This window comes from Etheostoma cragini, chromosome 20 (genome assembly GCF_013103735.1).
Source record: "Etheostoma cragini isolate CJK2018 chromosome 20, CSU_Ecrag_1.0, whole genome shotgun sequence".
Taxonomy (NCBI): Eukaryota; Metazoa; Chordata; class Actinopteri; order Perciformes; family Percidae; genus Etheostoma; species Etheostoma cragini.
In genome coordinates, this window is record NC_048426.1 from 20,436,801 (window position 1) to 20,457,412 (window position 20,612).

Below are 20,612 nucleotides of genomic sequence, written 5' to 3' on the forward strand. Positions count from 1 at the left end.
GTCTTGATCAATAGAGAGGGTAGACTTGTACTGAAATTGATATGGCTTTTGTTTCCTACAGATAAGCAAGCATGTCAGTCGTATCCTGAATTTCCTCTGTGTGCCAGGCTTGAAATCTGCTTGTGTCCTCATGCCTGTACAGAATGGAAATAAGTGGAAAATACAAACAAAGAAGGCAAATACAAAAACCTTCACAGACTTCATTGAGTCTAGCAAGCTAACACATTTTTTTTCTTTTCTGCTCATTTTTTATTGTGTATTCTTTCATCTCACATGGCATGATAAAAGACTGCTTCCTGTCATGGGGGAAGAAAACCTCAATGGACCAAGGACAGCACCACTATCTAGCCACCACACTGAAGGCAGGATCTGGAGACATTCATGGAGATTTACAGTGGCTGGGGTGCTGAAGATGGATGCAACTGAGACAGTCGACAGGACAAGAAGTATTTGCTCATGAATTCAATTAACTGCACACAGCCAGGCTCGATTGATCAGAGCTTTGCCCAATCACTATCACTATCTGTCATGCTCCCTGCTGGAGAGCAGCATCACACAAGAGCAAACTGGTCGAGATAGAAGATGAAATAATACCTTTAATGTCTAATCTACATTCCAGGGATGTAATGTGCTTCTTTGTGTGGACTAAATGGGTATACTGTTCATGTGATATACTCATTGTTATATTACACATACTGTACATGTTTTTTTTTTTAATTATGAAAAATGGTTTTACTCTCTTGCAATACGAAACAGGCATGCACCACAAGACCAAAAAACAGCTTTTTCCCCAAAGCTGTCAAATTGCTGATGACACCAGGCCCACCCACCCATACACCCACTACAACACACCCATAAACACAAATATACATATATCAGTCCCCCCACTGACTAAACTATTCTATGACTAAACTATATCTATTGTGGAATATTTCTGTATGCCATACATTCTTACACTTTTACACATTGAGTACTGCTATGATATTGACTTTCTTTAATATTGTAAATAATACTACCCGGTAGGTCCATCGCAATTTTGTTGTATCATTGTCTCGCATCAGTATAATGACAATAATCATATCTATGTTTTAAGACAGTAATACCAAGATTTAAACTGGTGGGAATGATCCTTTATGCTACTTCTTTTATCAGCACATTGTGTGGTTGCTTCCTTGAAATATGCAAAAGACTTACATTCACGTTGTGCATTATCATTTCTCTCTATCTTACTCATGCTTGCGTATGAAGTAATTGACAAAGCAAACAGAGCAGCTTTGACATCAAACCATCTGTCCCACAGATGGAGTGGTCGTGCAGAGACTAGCCTTTGTTTAGAACCATCCGCATCATACAGTACTGGGGGGGGGGGGGGGGGGGGGGGGGGGGGGGGGGGGGGGGCTTTGATTTCTTAGTGGAAACCTGTCCTTGATGTTCCATAGGGTTATGGTTTAATTACAGGGGAGTCGGTTTGGATCCATGTCAAACAGGAAATCCTTCACTGCACTACATTTTAGGTTCCAAATATGAAGGATTGCGTATGTGTCATTGATTTCTTAATCTCAGACGGAGTAATGACTATGATTTTTACTCCTCGATAGGCACAAAAATGGCAAGAGGTTTGTTAATGATGGGTTTGTGAACATCCCTGACTCAATGGTTATTTCAGCAGGCATTGGGATACGTTAGATACTACTTTCTGAGGACATCAAATCTGGCAAGTCTGTACTAGTTGTGAATCGAAGTCACTAAAGGTCATAGAATAAAGCTCCCTACAGAAAATAACTCTGACAGACTTCAGTTTACAGCACAGTTAAGCCTGTCATTTGAAGTTAAATGGGTAGAAGTGTATCAACGGCCAGAATAAGTATTTCATGCCAGAGTACTTTGCACAAATATCTCTTCTACAAAATAAAATACGATTTATAGGATTGCTCTGACTTAATGACCGACTTTTCTTCAATGATGCTAAGTCCATAACATCCAGAACTTTCCTTCTCCCTGCCAGGTCAGGATTGATTTAGACATCTGTTCCATTTGGCATATGTATGCTGGGAATACTCTACTTGGTGCCCTGGGCCATTTAACACTTGCTCAATATCTTAAAATGAAACTGCCTGTGTAGATTGCCTTGGAAAGATGCCTGCAGCAGAAACCCAGTTTGTTTTGAGGGGTTGCTGCTTGCGGAAAGGCCTAAGGCCAGAGATTAGAGGTAGAATGTGATGAAGCTTAGTACTGCCAGATAGGGCCTTGTCCCGGCAGGTTGTATCCTCTGTTAATTGACATGCTGTTTTTTTTACTTTACTTGCTCTTACTAGTTTTCATCTCCTACTAGTTGTCATTGGACATTCTCTTTGGGACAACAATGTTAACTTACATCAAACTTTCAAGGGGCACGAAAGAATCCTGCGCAATCAAAAAACCAAACAACAAAAATACAAATATCCATCAAATTACCTCCAAGTAAATAAGGCATGTAGATACACTGCTGATTGCGCTCAAGGCTCCTTAAGAGTCTTATTTTAACATATTGCATCTCAGTTATAATAAGTACCGGTATATAAAAACAAGTATTTTGTGATAAAAAATACTTTAGTTGTGTTCTTTTTATCCAGGCCCACAAGCAGACAGTAAAATCCACGTTTTAGTTAGTTTTTGCCCATTGCTTGAACACAAAACATGAATGCATAGACCAAAGAGTCAATACCTAAACCTTTAGCATACCTTAAACATAGTGAAACCATATCTTAAACACATTGTCAAATTTGCACTTTGTTTGCAATTTTGTTACACACTTATTGCAAAACACTACACACGTTTCTCTTACATTTCAGACTTTGCTCAAAAACTAAATCTCCAATTATCTTTGGGAAAACACTCCATTCAAAATGCAAACTCATCTGGCAACTGTAGGCACTTAGATAGACACCTGAAAACAATCGCACATAAAACAGAACACCTATCGGTGTGAACCTTAGCACTACAAAAAGGCCTCAGGTAAGCCATTTTGAGAACTTTGCAAGCATGGAGACAATGAGTAAAGGCAGTGGGGCAGATACAAAAGAAGAGGGGGATCGGTTTTATTTCTGTTCATTATGTCTTTTTTTCTTCTTCTTTTTTGAGTATTTTTAATACCATTTATAGGGGCAGAAATGCACCCAATTAGCATAAAGGTTTACTTCATCAGTTTGAAATATCAATAAGGTGCTGATCCTGTATGGACACTGCAGGAGGTAAATCCTCCAAGATCATAAGATCTATGTACAGGAAGGGTTTTTGTTTGTAGAGGAAAACAAAACGTTGGGTTCAAATTGGCTTTCATCTTCTCAGAAACATTTTAAGGAATAGACAACAATTTTTTTCTCACCAAAGATCTCGGTATCCACGCTTTTATCCATAACTAGTCAATGAGAATACTGTAACTACTTGCTCTCTGGCCTCAGCAACTAATCCCTCTCCAGCTCATCCAAAACTCTGCTGCCAGGAGTTTGACTTGGCCTGGGAAACATGATTACATTTCCCTGATCCGGGCTTCCTTACACTGGCTGTTACTTTAAGAATTGATTTCAAGATATTATAAAATTACCTACACTGCCCTGACAGACCCCACCACACATTATTCATCAGATTTCTCATTGACCTTAAAACACCCTGCCCTTTTTTATTGCTTTTCAGTGATTTAATTTATGTTTCATGGCATTTTTGTTTTGTTTTACTCTGTCTTTTGTTATAGGTTTAGTTTTTGGCTTTACATTTTTCTTTATGTTTTAAAGCTGTTCTGTTTTCCTTGTAAAGCCATTTTTACACTGTTTTGAAAGGTGCAGTATGAATAGAGTTCATCGTTATTATTATTATAAACAACAACAAACATCAACAATATTAACAAGAATAATACTAGTAATAATAATATAATGAATGTAACATACTGCTTGAAATATTATGTACAACTGATTGACATTCTTCAGTCTGAACATGTCTGTGTGTCTACGGACTGATGAGCACTGGCAAAGATGATGAGTCTTTACAAGACCGAATGAAACAGTGAAATCACTTATACTCACTCATCCTTATGGGCCACTGCCCTCATCCCTTTAGAAATGTTTTTCAATTTTGACATTCTTTTGTTCACATTCATATATACAGTATATATTTGTTTCTTTGTTTTTTTTATCAGCCTTTCCTTGTTACCCAATAACAAGAACTCCAGGGATGAATTTATTTTATTCATGCATTCAAAATGAAATTTAAAATTCAATTAAAGGCTTATGCTGGAGATGTTCTGCATTTAAAGGTGAGTCTCAGTACCACGTTATGACGCTGAATAGCTTCTTTTTTGCTCTACAACACTCTAGCACCCATCCATCCAACATGTCCAACACTCTGTCCACTCCACTGGCTCTCTCCAAACCCATTTTCTTCATTGCTTCTACAGGGCCGTGTGTGATTGATGGGCCTAGGGACACCCTCACGCTGCTGTGTACCTAATCGCAGAGTATGGACTCGCCGTAACGCTCCATTAAGGGCCTGCAGCAGTAAGGTGTAATGGTTAGGGAAATGGGCCAGGGAAGAGAAGGTCACTGGTTCAAATTCCCACAGGGTACACCACTGCCTTGTCTCGCCCACATGTCCAATTGGTAAAATGAATTGTGACAGCTTGCAGGGTAATACATGAGCGCAAATACGAATATGTTCTTCAGTGGGCAAACATTTTTGTGAGTTTAAAAGCAAATGTGACCTTCTTCCATGCCACAGCACTATAACAGAGGCAAAGTCAAATCTGCTATTGACACAATCTGGTAATGAGTTTGTCAGTCATCACAGTAGTCTCTGTTTACTCCCAGGATGAGGAACTGTGGATGGTCATTGACAGGTTTGCTGCATTTGAATAATTACGTTCTCTGTACGGCTATGCCAAAACCATCAGAGGAATTCTAGCTTCCTGTCAGGAGGACGAGCTTTAGAGATAGGCATATAACCATACAAGTCACTTTAGGGGCAGCAAATTGGATTGCTTGTTGGCCGAGTGACTGATGAGTTAATTAAAGTGGAAGGGTATGGTGAAAGAAGGCAGACACTGCTCCATTTATTTATCCCGTATTGACTAAATCTCCCTCGCGCCTCACTGGCTTGAGTAATCGCCGCCTTTCTGCTCAAGAAAACAACTAAAAGGGAGGAAATGGACATTGTCAAATCTCCAATTCAGATTAAAGAGCACAGGAGAGCTGATTAAGGCTGGATTGATGTACAGGATTTGGATGTGTTGGAATTAGCTAAAAGTAAGTGGAGAATATTATGACTTCTGGCTGATAATATTGTATATCTCAAGTCAGACATGCTCAAAAGACAACAAGTAATAACACCCCACGTGGGGTTAGAAATTAAATTAATCATTTGCGTGTTTTTGTCTCTCTGATTTGAAAATCCTCAGAAGGAAACATGCTTTGCACACATTATGCTTTTGTATCAATGACAAATACAGAACATTTTCATTCCACAGACTTTGGGACTAAATCTACTGCAATTATTCAAACCCAAGTTTTATCAGACTGTAATCTACATATCTAGCAGTAATTAGTTAATATTGAGTGCAGGGGCCTGGAACAAATAAAGCAAAATACTTTTTTACCAGGGACTGATTGCAAGAGCTTTAATCAAGCGCTCTGCCTTCACGTTCTGTGCTCGGTAAGAAGGAAGGTAATATGAGCCCAGGTTTGTGACAGGTGCTGGAGGGGAAAAAGGGGGGAGGTTTAGAACACCGCAAAATGAGGTGAGGACACATGGCGAGTGTGCCGAGACGGATTAGGGCTTAGTTTGGGAGTGGGATGTGTATAGTGGGAGAACCAGGTGGTGCCTAAAGAGAGTACAGCATGTCTACATACTTTTTTCTCTCTACTAGTCACAGCTTTTGTGCTGCCTGGCAGGAGGAACACAGCGAACCCAGTGCCGAGAACAATTAGACACTGTCCAACAAAAATCTGTCTGGATTTGCATGAGCAACAGCACCCACTCCGATCTGTCGTTACAGTGACTGAAAAGCCAGTTGGACAAAGAATTACTGGAGAATCACTAATACAATATTGATTTGTTTGTGTGTTTCAGGTACTTTTATGTTTAACTTTGTTTGCACTTCCATCAGAGGCTTTTCTCCTGCAAAGTGACTCTGGGGATGATTTGAGGAGGGGACTTCAAGAACTACTGGATTAAAAATATTGAAATGTGTCAGCCCTGTCCCATAAAAATTCCATACCCATACAACAAGACTGCATTATCAATTATGTTTCAAGGGAAATGCACGTTGATTACACTTTGATGTATAACATTTATGTCTCAAATCAAAGTCAGCGAAAGTCTGCGTTGGGAGGAGGTCGGAGTGGATCGATGGGCCAGACTAACACCGGATGAGACCGCTGTCTGTTCAACGTGTGAAACCAGAATTCAACGTTGAATTTAAAAAAATGTTTGTTAACTTAACCTGCGTAACGTACGTAATATGCATGCTTAACATTAGAGTGTAACAAGAGTAACTTAAATTATGCAACAACATGCTTGTTTTTACCCAAACCCTAATCTTTTTCTAAACCTAGCAAAAGTAGTTTTGTTTCAATTTACGTTAATACAACGACCATTTCCTAACGTGTGCAAGTAACTAGAAATTAGGATTTTTTTTTGAGGGGGAGGAAATTAGGAAACTTAACTGAGCATGCAGTTTTGTTTGTACGGGAACATCACTTTTTAGGAGACAGGGTTGAATGTGTCGGCATTTAAACTCTATTAAACCCCCTCCTTTTCTTTTTCATTCTCTCTCTCTCTCTCTCTCTCTCTCTCTCTCTCTCTCTCTCTAAGTGTAGGCTAGGATGAATTGTTCCCTATACTTACCTTCTCTGACCTAAAGCCCAAGCACCCCATATTCATTTGAAAAATTAGAGCGTTTACAAATCTTTCCTGTTGAAGGATGCTTCTCATTCATCCAGAGCCAAAAATTGGCTGAGCACAAAAGCTTTTTCATTGTTAAAAGGAACTCTGCAGCTGTAAAAGGAGAAGGGATTTGATTTGCAGGAATGTGTGCATCTTTCAAATTCAAATTCAAAAAGAAGTCTTGGGGAGTGATCACCTCTTTTAAGATGATTTGTGTGGTTCTAAAGAAAAATACAAAGTTAAGCCCACTTCCTTCCTGTGTCGTCCATAACAAGCAATGGAACAGAATTGACTTTGAAGATGGTTTGTATAATTCTGGTCTATCTGTCACTCTTTTGTCATAGTGATCTGCCCAAAATCTCTCAGAAACCAGGGCGACTGAGGATGATAATAGGTGACAGGTAGTGGAACAATTGTTGTTGTTCTACAGTAAGGCCACATTATATACTGACAGAAGGTACGGGTTTCAATTATAATCTCCATATGTCTACAAATCTGGCATCCCTAGATTTTGTTTTGATATCATTCAAGTTGAAGTGAAACTGGGGTTGATGTTCAATGTCAAGGAAGGTTTTTATAATTCATACAGCATGCCTCCTGTAATACAGACACGATACAGCACAGTACAACATCCCATGTGGCTCTAAAGAGCATGTTTTAGACCAACTAAAAATCACAAATAAACTGCAAACTTAGAAGCCTCTCTAACATTTTATACTGTCTAGTCAACATTACTGAAGAAGTCTGCTCCAACATGTACTATAAAATATTAACATGAACAAAGTTGATGTGAATAAACAGAGAAGAACTATGCCAGAATGCAATCATAAATATATTGTAGCGAGTGGTGGAATGTAACCAAATGCATTAACTCAAGAACTAACTAAACTTTACATTTTATCCCAATTCATACTTCTACTCCACTACATTTTGCCAGTCAATATTGTACTTTTTCTCAACAGCATTTATTTAATAAGTGAATTATAAATAAATTTAATAGTTACTTGTTACTTTGGGCATTCAAATTATTATTACAAAATCAAGATGTATTATTATAGATTTAGCCCCACCTTTACCTGCTGCAAATGAACACGATAATGCATCACTTATTGCAATCCAGGGATGTTATACAGTATATACGTGTTTGTTATATGTTATATGTTATATGTTATATGTATATATATATATATATATATATATATATATATATATATATATATAAAAATAAACATACAATGAAATGGGCCATTCTGCATAATGTATACTTTTACTTTTGGTTATTTAGGTACATTCTGATACTAATACTTTACTTTAAGTTTGAATGCAGTACTTTTAGTTAGTACCCAGTATTTGTTTTGCATAAGTGAAAGATCGAGGACTTCTCCCATTGCTGATTATTGCAAATGTAGTTTCTGAAAAAATGTAGGACAATGTTGTGTAAGCTAGTTTTTATCAATGGATGGATCTCTTTTTAGTGCTACTGCCAATTTAAGATTTAATTTAGCCTGCTACTGGAGGAGCATTTTTAATTCGCTTTTATGTGACTCTAACATGGTCTGGTAAACAGATGGGTTGGGTTACTTTTCTTACAGATGCCTGAAATGTTGCATCTCCAAACTACAATCACTCATTTAGAAAAGCATGCATTTTTCAACACTTGCTTGAAAAATTATGATATATATATAAAATATATTGCAATGTTTTATTTTTATACAGAACAACAACAATCCTTGGTATGACAATTTTGCCTTCCCTTTGCGTACAAAACATCTGTTTTTAGAGGAAATAAGGATGTTCATGTTCGTGTTCATCCATATTTCCTCAGTCATGCACACTTGAAATGTTTAAGCAAGGGTTGATGTGCTTCTGCATCTAGCTCAAATTGAATCAGGAAATTGAATCAGTTATATTAATCCAATTTAAGGAGCTTTCCAGGTTGACAGAGAAGGATATTATTTCAGTCTAGCAGTCTACGCATTTCATTGCACAACATGGTGTAATGAAGTTAAAAATCACACAATGTAACTGTGCAATTTTCAGTTTGACATCTTGGAAATAGGTCCCTCTGCAGACATGTGAGACCAATTTAGTTCACATAAATATCACAGAAACTGTGACAGGAAACACAAAGCACTGAATATAAAAGAAGAATTATAAACGTTGTCACCCTACATTGTTTTGTTTGGATCACTTCACATTTGATCTGTTATTTAACTTATATCATTCATTGTAGGTTCATGTAAATAGTGCATTATCAATTTACTGATTGTTCATTTAGTCTATGAAATGACAAACATTACAATAACATGTCTCCAGAACTAGTAAGAGCCCAAACTGACATACGTAGATTATTAACTCTGATCTCTAATTTACAAACAGCCAATATTGGTTCAGCTACTTTTCCAAAGGCTATTTTTCGTCTTCCTACAAAATGTTACATTTAACAAAACCATCAATAGTGCTCAGACACAAGAAAAGCAGCATTATAATTTCTGAAACAAATGACATGGATGTGACAACTTACCCATGGTGCAGTTTGTGGTGAAGTGGGGCTCGATGGTGGCCATGTCATCCTGTTGACTCCGCTGATTGTAGCTGGCAGAGACCCGAAAAGGTGATCCTCCGTGGGTCCCCAGGGTGAGGTGGACCACTGCCCAGCTGCCAAGGAAAGAAAGCAGGAGTAGGGTCAGTGCAAGCAGCAGACACCACAGCTGACAGAAAAACCCACATCCCCTGCGGGGGTTTGGGGTTAGGGTAGCTCGGGCCTGCTCTGCCTGAGCTACCACAGTCTCGGAGGTTGGACTGTCCAGGGCTTCAGTGGAAGCCGACATGGGGGCTTCCTCATTCCCTTCCATTTTAGGAGGGTCCCCTTCTTCCTTTGTCCTTTGATGCATGGCCCTACTTTGGGCCCACCCCAGACTCCCTGGGTCTAGTGGAGGTTTAGAGGTGGTAGCGTGCCAGGGGGTGGCGCTCACTTGAGAGCTTAAGGATGGTGTGGAGTCAGAATACAATTTAAAGACACAACTAGAACAGGTGTGTGGCCAAGAGACAACAACACACTCAGGTAAAGTTCTTGTGTGTTAGCGAGCTGCCGTCCTGCACTGATTGTTGTCCTCCCTCAACCAGCGGCTGGCTTTAACTCTTCCTAATTTCATTAAGCAAATTGTGCTGATTTCTCTTTGGCTCGGAGCTCATCGCCAATGTCTGTCTCTCTCTCTCTCTCTCCTCCCACTGTCCCTTGCCCATCCCTTCATTGCCCATCCCTTCATTTTTACACACAGTCATGACACCACATATAACACATGCACTGTAACTTCCTTAATGACATTTCTACAGTGTATACACACACACACACACACACACACACACACACACAATTAATAAAATACTGTGTGCATAGATGGAAAGGAGTGTTTTCACAGCATGCATGGTTGCACACTTTGTTTTTGCTATTTAAGATCTGACACTTTTCTGTTGCTATCCAAACACTCTTGCTGTTGACATTTTCTTCCTACCTTACCATCTTTCCTGAAAATAACTATAAATGTATCTGGAAATAAACACATTACTATAATACAAAACATTTTGAACACCTTGACATATAATGAAAAATATATTATATATATATATATATATATATGAAATAAGGGGAAGAATATATATGAGGTTATATAACATAATCATTAGCATACAGTTCCAATATTATAAATAGAGCCAAAGGTCCACAGTTAAGTTGGGAACAATTTTTGCTGATGTATCAGGTTAAGCCTGGCGTATTTAGCAATATTATTTGGTATTAATACGATTTGACAATAAATTATAATGAATTAAATGACAATGTGTAATGTTATGGTTTCACTCATAATGACAAACCCACTGAAAGATATCAAAAAAACTCTGCACCTTGACATGGCCTTCTAGCTCCTTTTAACTCATTGTTTTGCTTTTAATGCATGGGTCAATCTCAATGAAAGGTTATATAAACCCACCGTACTCTACTTGCAAGATGAAGACAGACATAGTTAGCACTTTGACTAGTAACTTGAGTGGAAAATTGCTCACATTCTGGCACTTACACTTTGGAGAGGTGTCATCTTCACGGATCAACCCTAACCCACCAGATACTGACTTGTTTTCTGTTGGCACCCTGTTTATTTTGTGCTTTGTTTGGGCGGTATTGTGTACAGCAAACAAACGCATGCATGCACACACACAAGTCCCCATTACACCAACAGGCTCTGAGCTTTTATGATTTCTCCAATGTCTGTGCTCGGGCTTAACAGGCTTTGCATTACTACCGTTGCTGGCTTACCTTCTTATTTGTATTGTTGCATCCCACTATTCCTCTGTCCTTCATTGCTCTCACATCTTTCTAGTCCCTTTTCACTAGATCGTCCTCGTTCCCTCTCTCTCCACCCAGACAATGCTCAGAGTGGTGGGAAGGTGTTGACCAGATGGGAAGTGATGTTATAGCACTAAAGTACACTCTTAGAGAACAACTTGGTGGTATGGGATCTGCTCCCTGCCATATCCTATACAAGAAAGGAAATGAAGCCCTTAGATAAGGACTGACACTACCTCCTTGATAACCTTGTAATGAACTGCCGACTACACATATGGTCTTGCTGAATTTACAACCGGCTCAGATGAGGGTCAAATTAAGACATGACCTTTTTGATGAATGACTACTTAGCATGATGTGATGATGGGATTGCAAATGTACAGGAATGTTTGTCTCCCTGTCCATAAGCAATGCAAGCATATGCACCAGCAGCAACACCATGTACACTTAAACCTAGATGAACAGAAATGAAAATGCTTTATATATGAACATGAAACACAGGAGATCAGTAGCCTGAAACATAAGAGGAGCAACAGTGTAGACAAAAGAACTCGTGTTTGGCATTGCATATACTCAATGTACTGATAATAAAATAGGCAGAGCTGTTTGGCATCCAATCTAAAATGATCAATGTAAAACTGATCTCTATCTACTCACAGTGTAAAAATGAACACAAGTCTTCTGGGCTACTGAATTATTTTCATGTCTTATCGCGCTACGTCTGCGCTGGCGCTCACAGGACTGATTAACTGAGCAGCGGATCAGGGGAAAGCTTCCAGAGCACATCACTCAAACATTTAAACCTAATTAAAAGAATACCATGCAAGGCACAGCGGCCCTAAATATAAATAAATAAATTAAAATGAATGATAAAGACTTCTCATGTGAGGTTTAGATATTAATTACTAATCCAAATGCAGATGCTAATAATTCTCATTATGGTCCTTTATTTCCTAATGGCCTGTTGGTTATTTAAAATCACCTGACCTTTGTTCAGACTACAGTCTGATGAAAGCCTCTCCCATGACGACTTTATTTTTACCATAGAAAAAAACAAACAAAACAGCTACGGTCAACAAATCTTTGCTGCCTATTGACAATTCTCATTTCATAATGCTATTCATTTATGCTCCCTTAGTGTTCTGCTCTGGCTAATGTGGCTCTTTTAATTTTAATTTGGTGTATGTGTGTGTGTATTTGTCTTAGTAAGGATGTAGCATGCTTATGTCCTAACCACATTAGAGCTCATTTGTCTTGTGGGATCTGGTTTGCATTAGCGTAGAGTCTCATCCATCAGGACAAACAATACATGAAGAAGTGTGTTGCAAATTCTTTTCAAAGTGGAGTTTTTTCCCTAATGCTGTAAGGCCTGGTTAGACTGAGGGAGGCTGGAGCAGACAGGAAGACTAACTTTATACCTGCCTTGTGTGAACAGATGGCATCTTGCAAGCTCTTTCATGTTAGAACTGAGAATTAGGTTGGGAATAAGGTTTTGTTTGTGGTTAAGAGAGGAACAGAATGATTAAAGGTCATGAGAAGTACAGAAATAAAATGATTTTCAAACACAAACTCTGTAAAAGTATTTTAAAAATCATAATTCTTCACATAAAATCGTACAATGTACAATTATAGTCAAATGCTGTCCCTTCAGCTCATTCAACTTTCCTTATCACGAAGCAGAATGTGGTCATTAGATCGAAACACAGAAAAAAAAAAATCCCCCGGGTGAACGGCACTAACACTCAGCCGAGTCTCGGTGAAGGTCACCACACCTTTCAATATCCCGCTCGAAACTGAGGCAGGCACGTAGGCCACACAGCTCACTGTCTGACGCCTGCACTCTGGCTAGCAGGAGGCCTAGCAGAGAAGTTACAGTTGCTGTTCCATTCTTCCATGCTTTCCTTGGTGCCACCTTCAAAGTAAAGATGGAGATGGACACAGAGGTGGTCTTGTTGTCCACATAGTCGGGTTTGTGGACCTAGGTCATAGTTGATAGTAATCTTCAGCTTGTCTTGTGTTTACTCTAAAGTTGACATTTAAATTTTTTTCCCCTATCCTGATGACCAACTTGTAGTCATGAGATGGCCGCAAAGATGATCTTGCTAATAAACTGATTTGCAGGTGACTGCTACTTTTCTTTGACACTGAAAGACATGGAACTAAATGACGATGTTTAGGACATCACACAAGTGTCTTTGTTGTGCGTTTACTGGTTCTACTCCAGTGATTTCCATCACGTTGTTTTGGTTGGTTAGTTTTTCATCACTGTTCAGAAGACCGGAAATAATTACGGATGGAAAATTGAATCAGAAAATGAATATGTAAAAAATAACTGAAACAGCAGACTGAAGTTAAGCCTTAAGGGGGCGCTGTGGCACCTAAACACACTGGAAATGAGCCAGTCGTATTTTTGTTGTGCTTATTAAGCTAACATTATCTCTTAAATTTACCTTATTGTCACTTGATTAACTCACTCTGAATAGCTCTGTAATCACAATGTTATACAACAGCTATAGATGATACCACAGAGATGTTACACAGGACTGCAAACGTGAGTTTATGTCAGCATTTAGTCTAAATCAAATTAATCTGTATATGCCAGAGCTAATTAGATTGAGATGCGATCAAACATTGCAAATAGACACATAGGGATCACATTAAAGGCTAGGAAGTATCAACTCTACAATGTCTCCTTCTTTAATCCAAATGGCCCTTGAAAATACACAACCTGGTGATGTTATGACAAAAAAAACTATATTGTGTATGGTATGAACAATACATAGTGTACTTTATGGTACTGACAAAGGTATTTATCACACATCCTTAGGCCTAAATGCATAAAAATGCAAAAGGTTTTCAATCATGCCTCAAGTCCAGGTAACCTGTTGAATGCATGTGCAGTAAAATTAAAGTAAGGAGGGGATAGAAATGGAAATTGCTTTGCATGGTAATGGAATTTTTCCCTCCTAAGAGACAGATTGCCATAGCTTTCGATAATGCCGTCTGTTTTAAACTGAAGTGGTTTTTTTCATCAGGAAAAGATGAAATTGATTGAAAATGATGCTGTGAACGACAAGGCCTGCATATAGAGGCGGCAGGGTTTAGGACTTAGGAGTTGGGTGGGGGCACGACTGTGACTGCTGCTGGTTTAGGATCTCTACTTAAGCCACATTGATTTGGACTGTCAAATAGCATAATGCACAACAGGCGTGAGCCAATATATCAAGAGAAGTGCAGATTAGATTGAACGGCCTGACATGGCCCAGCTGAATGAGTGCCACTTCCCCAAACTAAAGAGGACATATTTGAATGCTCTCTGTTGAAAGCTAAATCTGCGGGTGACTTGTATTGGGGACATATTTTTGGCAGAATTCAGTGTTTGTTCAGCCAAAGGGAATTAATTATGTTTTTTTCATCCTCTGCCCCAAACTGAATCTTTTAAACATTTGTAAAGGCAAAAAATCACTATACACCACATTCTCAGAAAACTAGTTTGGTCTCATCACACATGCCGCACAGACAATGAATACCAAAAAAATTTCATTATGGGAGTTTGTGCACACTTTAAACTTGGGGAAAAGTGGTTTAGTCAACAGTAATGGTGATGCTTTTACCTGATTTTGCGGACTAAGATTTGCACTCAAGGCAAGCATAAGCCATTGTATGTTCATATGAGTCATACGTAAATAAAGCTATATAGCATTTTTGTGCTAAACAACTTATTATAAATTAAAAATTAATAATCTGCCAAGAGCAAATTACAGAAGATAAAGCAACCCAAACCAAATAAACAAACCCAGATGAAAAAAACAGTCCATCAGGTATTCATGTCAGTGTGTTAAAAACATCCACACAGAAACTGCAAAGCCAAGCTCAGCGTGAACCCAAACCAAGCGGTTAATCCGGCCCCAGTGATGATGGGGAGACACGCCCCCTCCAATATGCCAACTCTGGGAATTTGCTTCTTGCTGTAATTTTATGACATATAATTACAATAGTCTATGTCTATTCAAACGTATTACAGAGACGTGGACATATATATTTATTGACAGGCCTAATGTTTCCTTCTGTTGCTCGATACCTATCACTATCTTTTGTGTGTTTACAAGGTAGTTTTTAAGGTAGTAAAACATTTTGGGGGGAAAAGTAGGGAAATTTGTAGTGTCCAGATGTGCAACATTAATTCTACTTTGATTCATGTATTTGCAACAATAAGACATGAACACTTTGAAGACTGAAAAAGAAAAGCTGTGGAAAGTGTATAAAGAACTCGCATCAACCCCCAGTTTGTCATGTTACTATCGACTAAAATACAGCCCTCCCAGTACAGAAAGAATATAACATTAAATATCACATACTTCTATCGGCAGTTTTGAGACACCTCATATACTGTATCTAATCCTAAGAATGTGTTGCATAGCAACAAGTTCAAAAATCATCTTGCGGAAAGTCAAGAGATTGGGATTGCTGAACTTCAATTTAAGGTTTAAATCAACGCTGAATAAAATTCTGCTACAAATTAATAGAGGTCAAACTGATATTATATTGGCTGGCCATGAGGGCTTAGATCAGAAGCTATGAAAGAATTTATAAGAGAAATTAGGAAAGGAACAGTGAAGACTAGGCCAAGACTGATGGGAATAGATGACTTATATGTCTTAGTATTAGATGTACATGATGGCATTTCTTCAAATAAATGACAGGTCTACAATAAAAACCTCCTTTTCCATTTTGTGAGAAACCGTCTGCAGCGCTGTGGGTTTTGCTAATAGATTTCGCTAATGTCTTTGTTGCGTGTTGTATCAGATCCAATGTTCATTGCTTGAGAAAGACCTGTAATGAAATGAGGTCTTTGACAACTGCTGTTCAACTTTCCAACATGAATAAACTGTCTGAGTCTAGAATATTACATTGGGTAGGGGTTAATAGGAAGCACATAACACAACTTTGGGAATAGTTCTAAATGAAATGAGCCCCATCGGCATGCCCGGTAATAAAAAGTGGTGCATCAGTGACTACACAGGCATAATAATGCTCATGGGGTACCAGGAAACCTATGAAATCTATATAAATGATGATTTTTGTGTTATGAAGGAGAGGTAGTGGAGCAGAAGAGTCAAAGAAAGCTAATGCAACAGGATCCTGCATCTTGCTGTTAACTGCTGATTGGCAGGTTGCTTCAGCTGTCTGCCCGTCTGCTCTCTGACATCACTCGCAAGTTTTTGCAAGCTTCAGTAATGACTTAAAAAGTATTTGAAAAAAGGCAGCATATAATCGTGCAACTGAGACAGAAAAACACCAAGAACAAAGGGCAGTCTGGCCATCTGGAAGAGCAGGAGTTTTAACGCTGCCCAACGATGTGTGGGCCCACAACAAAAAAATAAACAAATGTCACATTCTGTTTGATTCTGAATTACACTGGCCAGCTGGCGTGTGTGTGTGTGTGTGTGTGTGTGTGTGTGTGTGTGTGTGTGTGTGTGTGTGTGGTGCAAGTATACATTGTTGGGATCTTATAACTACATTTCCCGCTCACTTACTTCAGTTATATTTAGGCCTGTAACAACTGTCTAATTGTAAATCTTTTTACATAATCACCATTTCTTCGTTCTTTAATAGCTAAGGGCCTGAGACTGTTGATGGTAATTGTTAATGTTTGTTAAGATGTGCCAATGCCAATGAGTAATTATTTGTCAAGCTTTTAAGCTAAAGCTACGCTAGCAGCAGCTGTCACTTGTTACCATAGCAACTCTAAACACCTTGGACTGTAGCTGACTCAAGCTAGAGAAATTGAACTTGCCTGTTTTTTCTGGCCCGAAATCTGCCCGACAAACCCGCTAATTAAATAAACATCACCATCCTTTACCTTTTTTCTATTTCCATTGTTAGTATTCAAACTTTTAACTTTAGTTTGTCTTAAAACGTAAAACATATTTCTTTTCAAATTTGCCTGAATGAGACAATTATATTGTTAATCTCAGTTATATCTGAGACAATTAATTATACAGCAACACTTGGAATTTTACAGCTCTAGTTATATGTGAGTTCACACAAACTGTGGTTAATTTAGTACATCGTTTTGCATGTGTCTATATTGGGGTTGTGGGTATCTGCTATCTATCATAAATGGCCAGTCAGTCAGTTGCAGAGCTTTTTTTTTCTTTCATTTTAGTCAGCTCAAATATATAACATGAGGTTAATTATCTTGTAACCCCTATTTTTTTAATGACACAAAGGCTCCATACAAAGTCATTGAGGCCTAGCCCTTTGCCTTCCACAAAAAAATGATTGAAGCAAGGTCACTCATCATTTGAGAGTAGACTACATCTTTTTCAGTTTAAGCGAGGTGGGTGCTTCTGGTGAGAACTCTGTTCATGTTATCAGAAAACAGGGGCTACAGGATAACTAACCTTCAATTCTATAAAACAGTCCTCTCAGCTTCTCACAAGGGGGCTATGCTGACTAAACTCTTGTCAGATAAGCTTATCTAAGCGACTTGCTGTCAACCCAGGTGGTTCAATTTTCCCCCACAGAGCCCACACTTAGGACAGTACGCCAGGAGGGGCGCATTGACAATTAAAGTAAAAAAAAAAACTTTACAAAGGATATGAAGAGAAAGAAAGTCCTGCAGGATGAGTTTCTCCACACCCAAAGACACTCCTAAACTTGGCCCCAGATGTTGTTATACCTTTCGTGGATGTGCACACAAACCCATCTGGATGTTGTAGCCCTTTTTTTAGTTGTAGGTCATATCAGTCACGACCATAACACAGTGGGAGTATGTCCAAAAATAGACAAACAAGAAGATTTTGAGATATTTAAGAAGTTGAATGACTAGAGATGCTGTGTCAAACATAGGATAACCATGTGGCGTCATCTTGACGAGCGCATTAGGCAACTGTGATGCCCTTGTACGATTTAATTCAGATCATGCCTTGTGCTTCATTGTGAGACACCGAAATTAATGTTTGACAAAACCAGATTAAAAGATTGCTGGCCTACAGAGTTTGCCAACAGTGGAAAACATGTGACATAAAGCACGGACTATGCCAAGTCAATGGTGGTTGGTTAGATAATATAGTAGATTGCAGTTAGGTCATTGGCTTGAATTACAACTGGGCAATATGGAGAAGATCCAATATCACGATATTTTTGACCAAACACCTCAGTTGGTGCTTTCACAAAATATTTACACAATGAGATTTTTGATAAATAATCATTAGCAATGTGGATATAATGGCTAAGTGGGTACAGGCAAATAATAGGACAGTTAAACAGTCTGGTAAGTTCAGAAAATTACATAACTTCACTGTAATTTAGCCTTTAAAACCAGGAAAAGACAACACTTAAACCATGTTACGATATCCAAAATCTAAGACGATATCTAGTCTCATATCTCGATATCAATATAATATCGATATATTTCCCTGCTCTAGCTTGAATAATAGGTGGTGACAAACAACAGGGGTAATAGATAAAACAACAAACACACTTTACTTAAATTTAAAAGCAGCTCAGTTGACTTAAGATTTCCTACATTTGCTAGTTTACTTACACTGAGTGCAACAGAGGCATCTTGACATATCACCAGCTCTCAAACAACCAACACTTCACTAGGAACATCATGTGTGATAGAGAAGTAAAACACATTGACAGCTTTCCCAGCCCTTTTTCATCACTGCTGCTTACTTTCTCAGTGTTTTTCCCCTTTTTCATTCAATGTCATTTCCTATAGTTTCTTCCATCATCTCTGCCACAGTGTGTTATATTACTTCATGCTCTCGGTCATGTTTAGTATCTACTGTTTAAACTCTTTGAGGCTGTGTTATCCTCCCAGTTCCTACCACTGTTGTGAATAATTTAGAGATTACATTAGTACAGTTGCAGTGCTCAATAATATAGTGCTGATTAATACATCACTGCAATTGTGAAGTTGAAAATATTAGGAAAGGGGGCTTCAAGAAACAATAGAAATGTTAACCATGTTTGCATTGACGAATGGAAACAAAAGCTCAACCTTACTGCTCTTCACAAAAATAATCAAAAGTACCTTTTCAAGAAAAAAACTTACATGGATACTGTCGAAGGTTTCATTTTAAACTTGTGTCCCATATTATAGTCCTGTCATTAATGTAGCTTTTGCCACCCATCTTCCTAGGCAGCTGTCTCCATGACTGATCTTCAACTCATTTGTTATTTCTTCCTTTCAATGTCAAATTAATCTATATATCCAATTTAATAATAATTCTGCTGTACCTTACACGGAACATAAAGCTTGGAAGACCACTATCAATTACTCATTTCAGTGATGAAAACCTTGCCTCTCAGAAGTGAACTGCTATGCTATTACAAAGATGAAAGGCATAGGGGACAAGATCACATGGCTCCTTGCATTTAATTATGGCCCAAATTCAATTACTTTGCAACCTCATAATTTACAGAGCCACAGGAAATTGCTTCAATCGAGTGACAGCACTTGTGATTAAAACATGTTCACTTTGTAACATCAAAATGCTGCAGTCAGAGCTCACAGGAAACAGATGACGGCTCAAGACAACTGAACACAGTTACCCACTCCTAACTGACTAATCATTAATGTGTCAACAGACCACATCACATGTTAGATGTGTGATTTACACACATTTGAATAATGCTCTGTTAGTCTAACTCTTACCAGCACATGGGACAAACCTAATGCTGGGCACTGCAATGTAATAAGAAAAAAGCATTCAAGTTATAGATTCCTCAGCACAATCTTTGCCATTATTTGAAACTGGGTGAACGGCCTTATATACGACTTGCCACCTGCCATGTATTTACAGCAAGGAAAATAAGCATTTGAACACCTGGCTATTTCGTAACTTCTCCTTCTTAGAAATCATTGAGGGGTCTGAAATTGTCATCGTAGGTGCATGTCCACTGTGTGAGACATTATCTAAAAAGAAAAATCCAGAAAACAAAATGTATTATTTTTTAACTATTTGTATGATACAGCTGCAAATGAGTATTTGAACACCTGTCTTTTAGCTAGAATTCTGACGCTCAAAGACCTGTTAGTCTGCCTTTAAAATGTCCACCTACACTATATTTATTATCCTAAATTAGATGCACCTGTTTGAGGTCGTTAGCTGCATAAAGACACCTGTCCACCCCATACAATCAGTACGAATCCAACTACTAACGTGGCCAAGACCAAAGAGCTGTCCAAAGACAATAGAGACAAAATTGTACACCGCCACAAGGCTGGAGAGGGCTACGGGGAAATTGTCAAGCAGCTTGGTGAAAAAAGGTCCACTGTTGGAGCAATCAATAGAAAATGGAAGAAGCTAAACATGACTGTCAATCTCCCTCGGACTGGGGC

At 38.5% G+C, this 20,612-nt stretch overlaps 1 protein-coding gene across 1 annotated transcript in view; it reads right to left on the minus strand.

Annotated features, from left to right (window-relative positions):
* The window catches only part of alk (ALK receptor tyrosine kinase), a 305,956-nt gene that overhangs the window by 66,644 nt on the left and 218,700 nt on the right, over positions 1–20,612 (minus strand). The window contains exon 5 of the mRNA XM_034857394.1: positions 9,437–9,570. Coding sequence (XP_034713285.1) covers positions 9,437–9,570 — 134 coding nt within the window. The remainder of the gene's footprint in view (positions 1–9,436; positions 9,571–20,612) is intronic.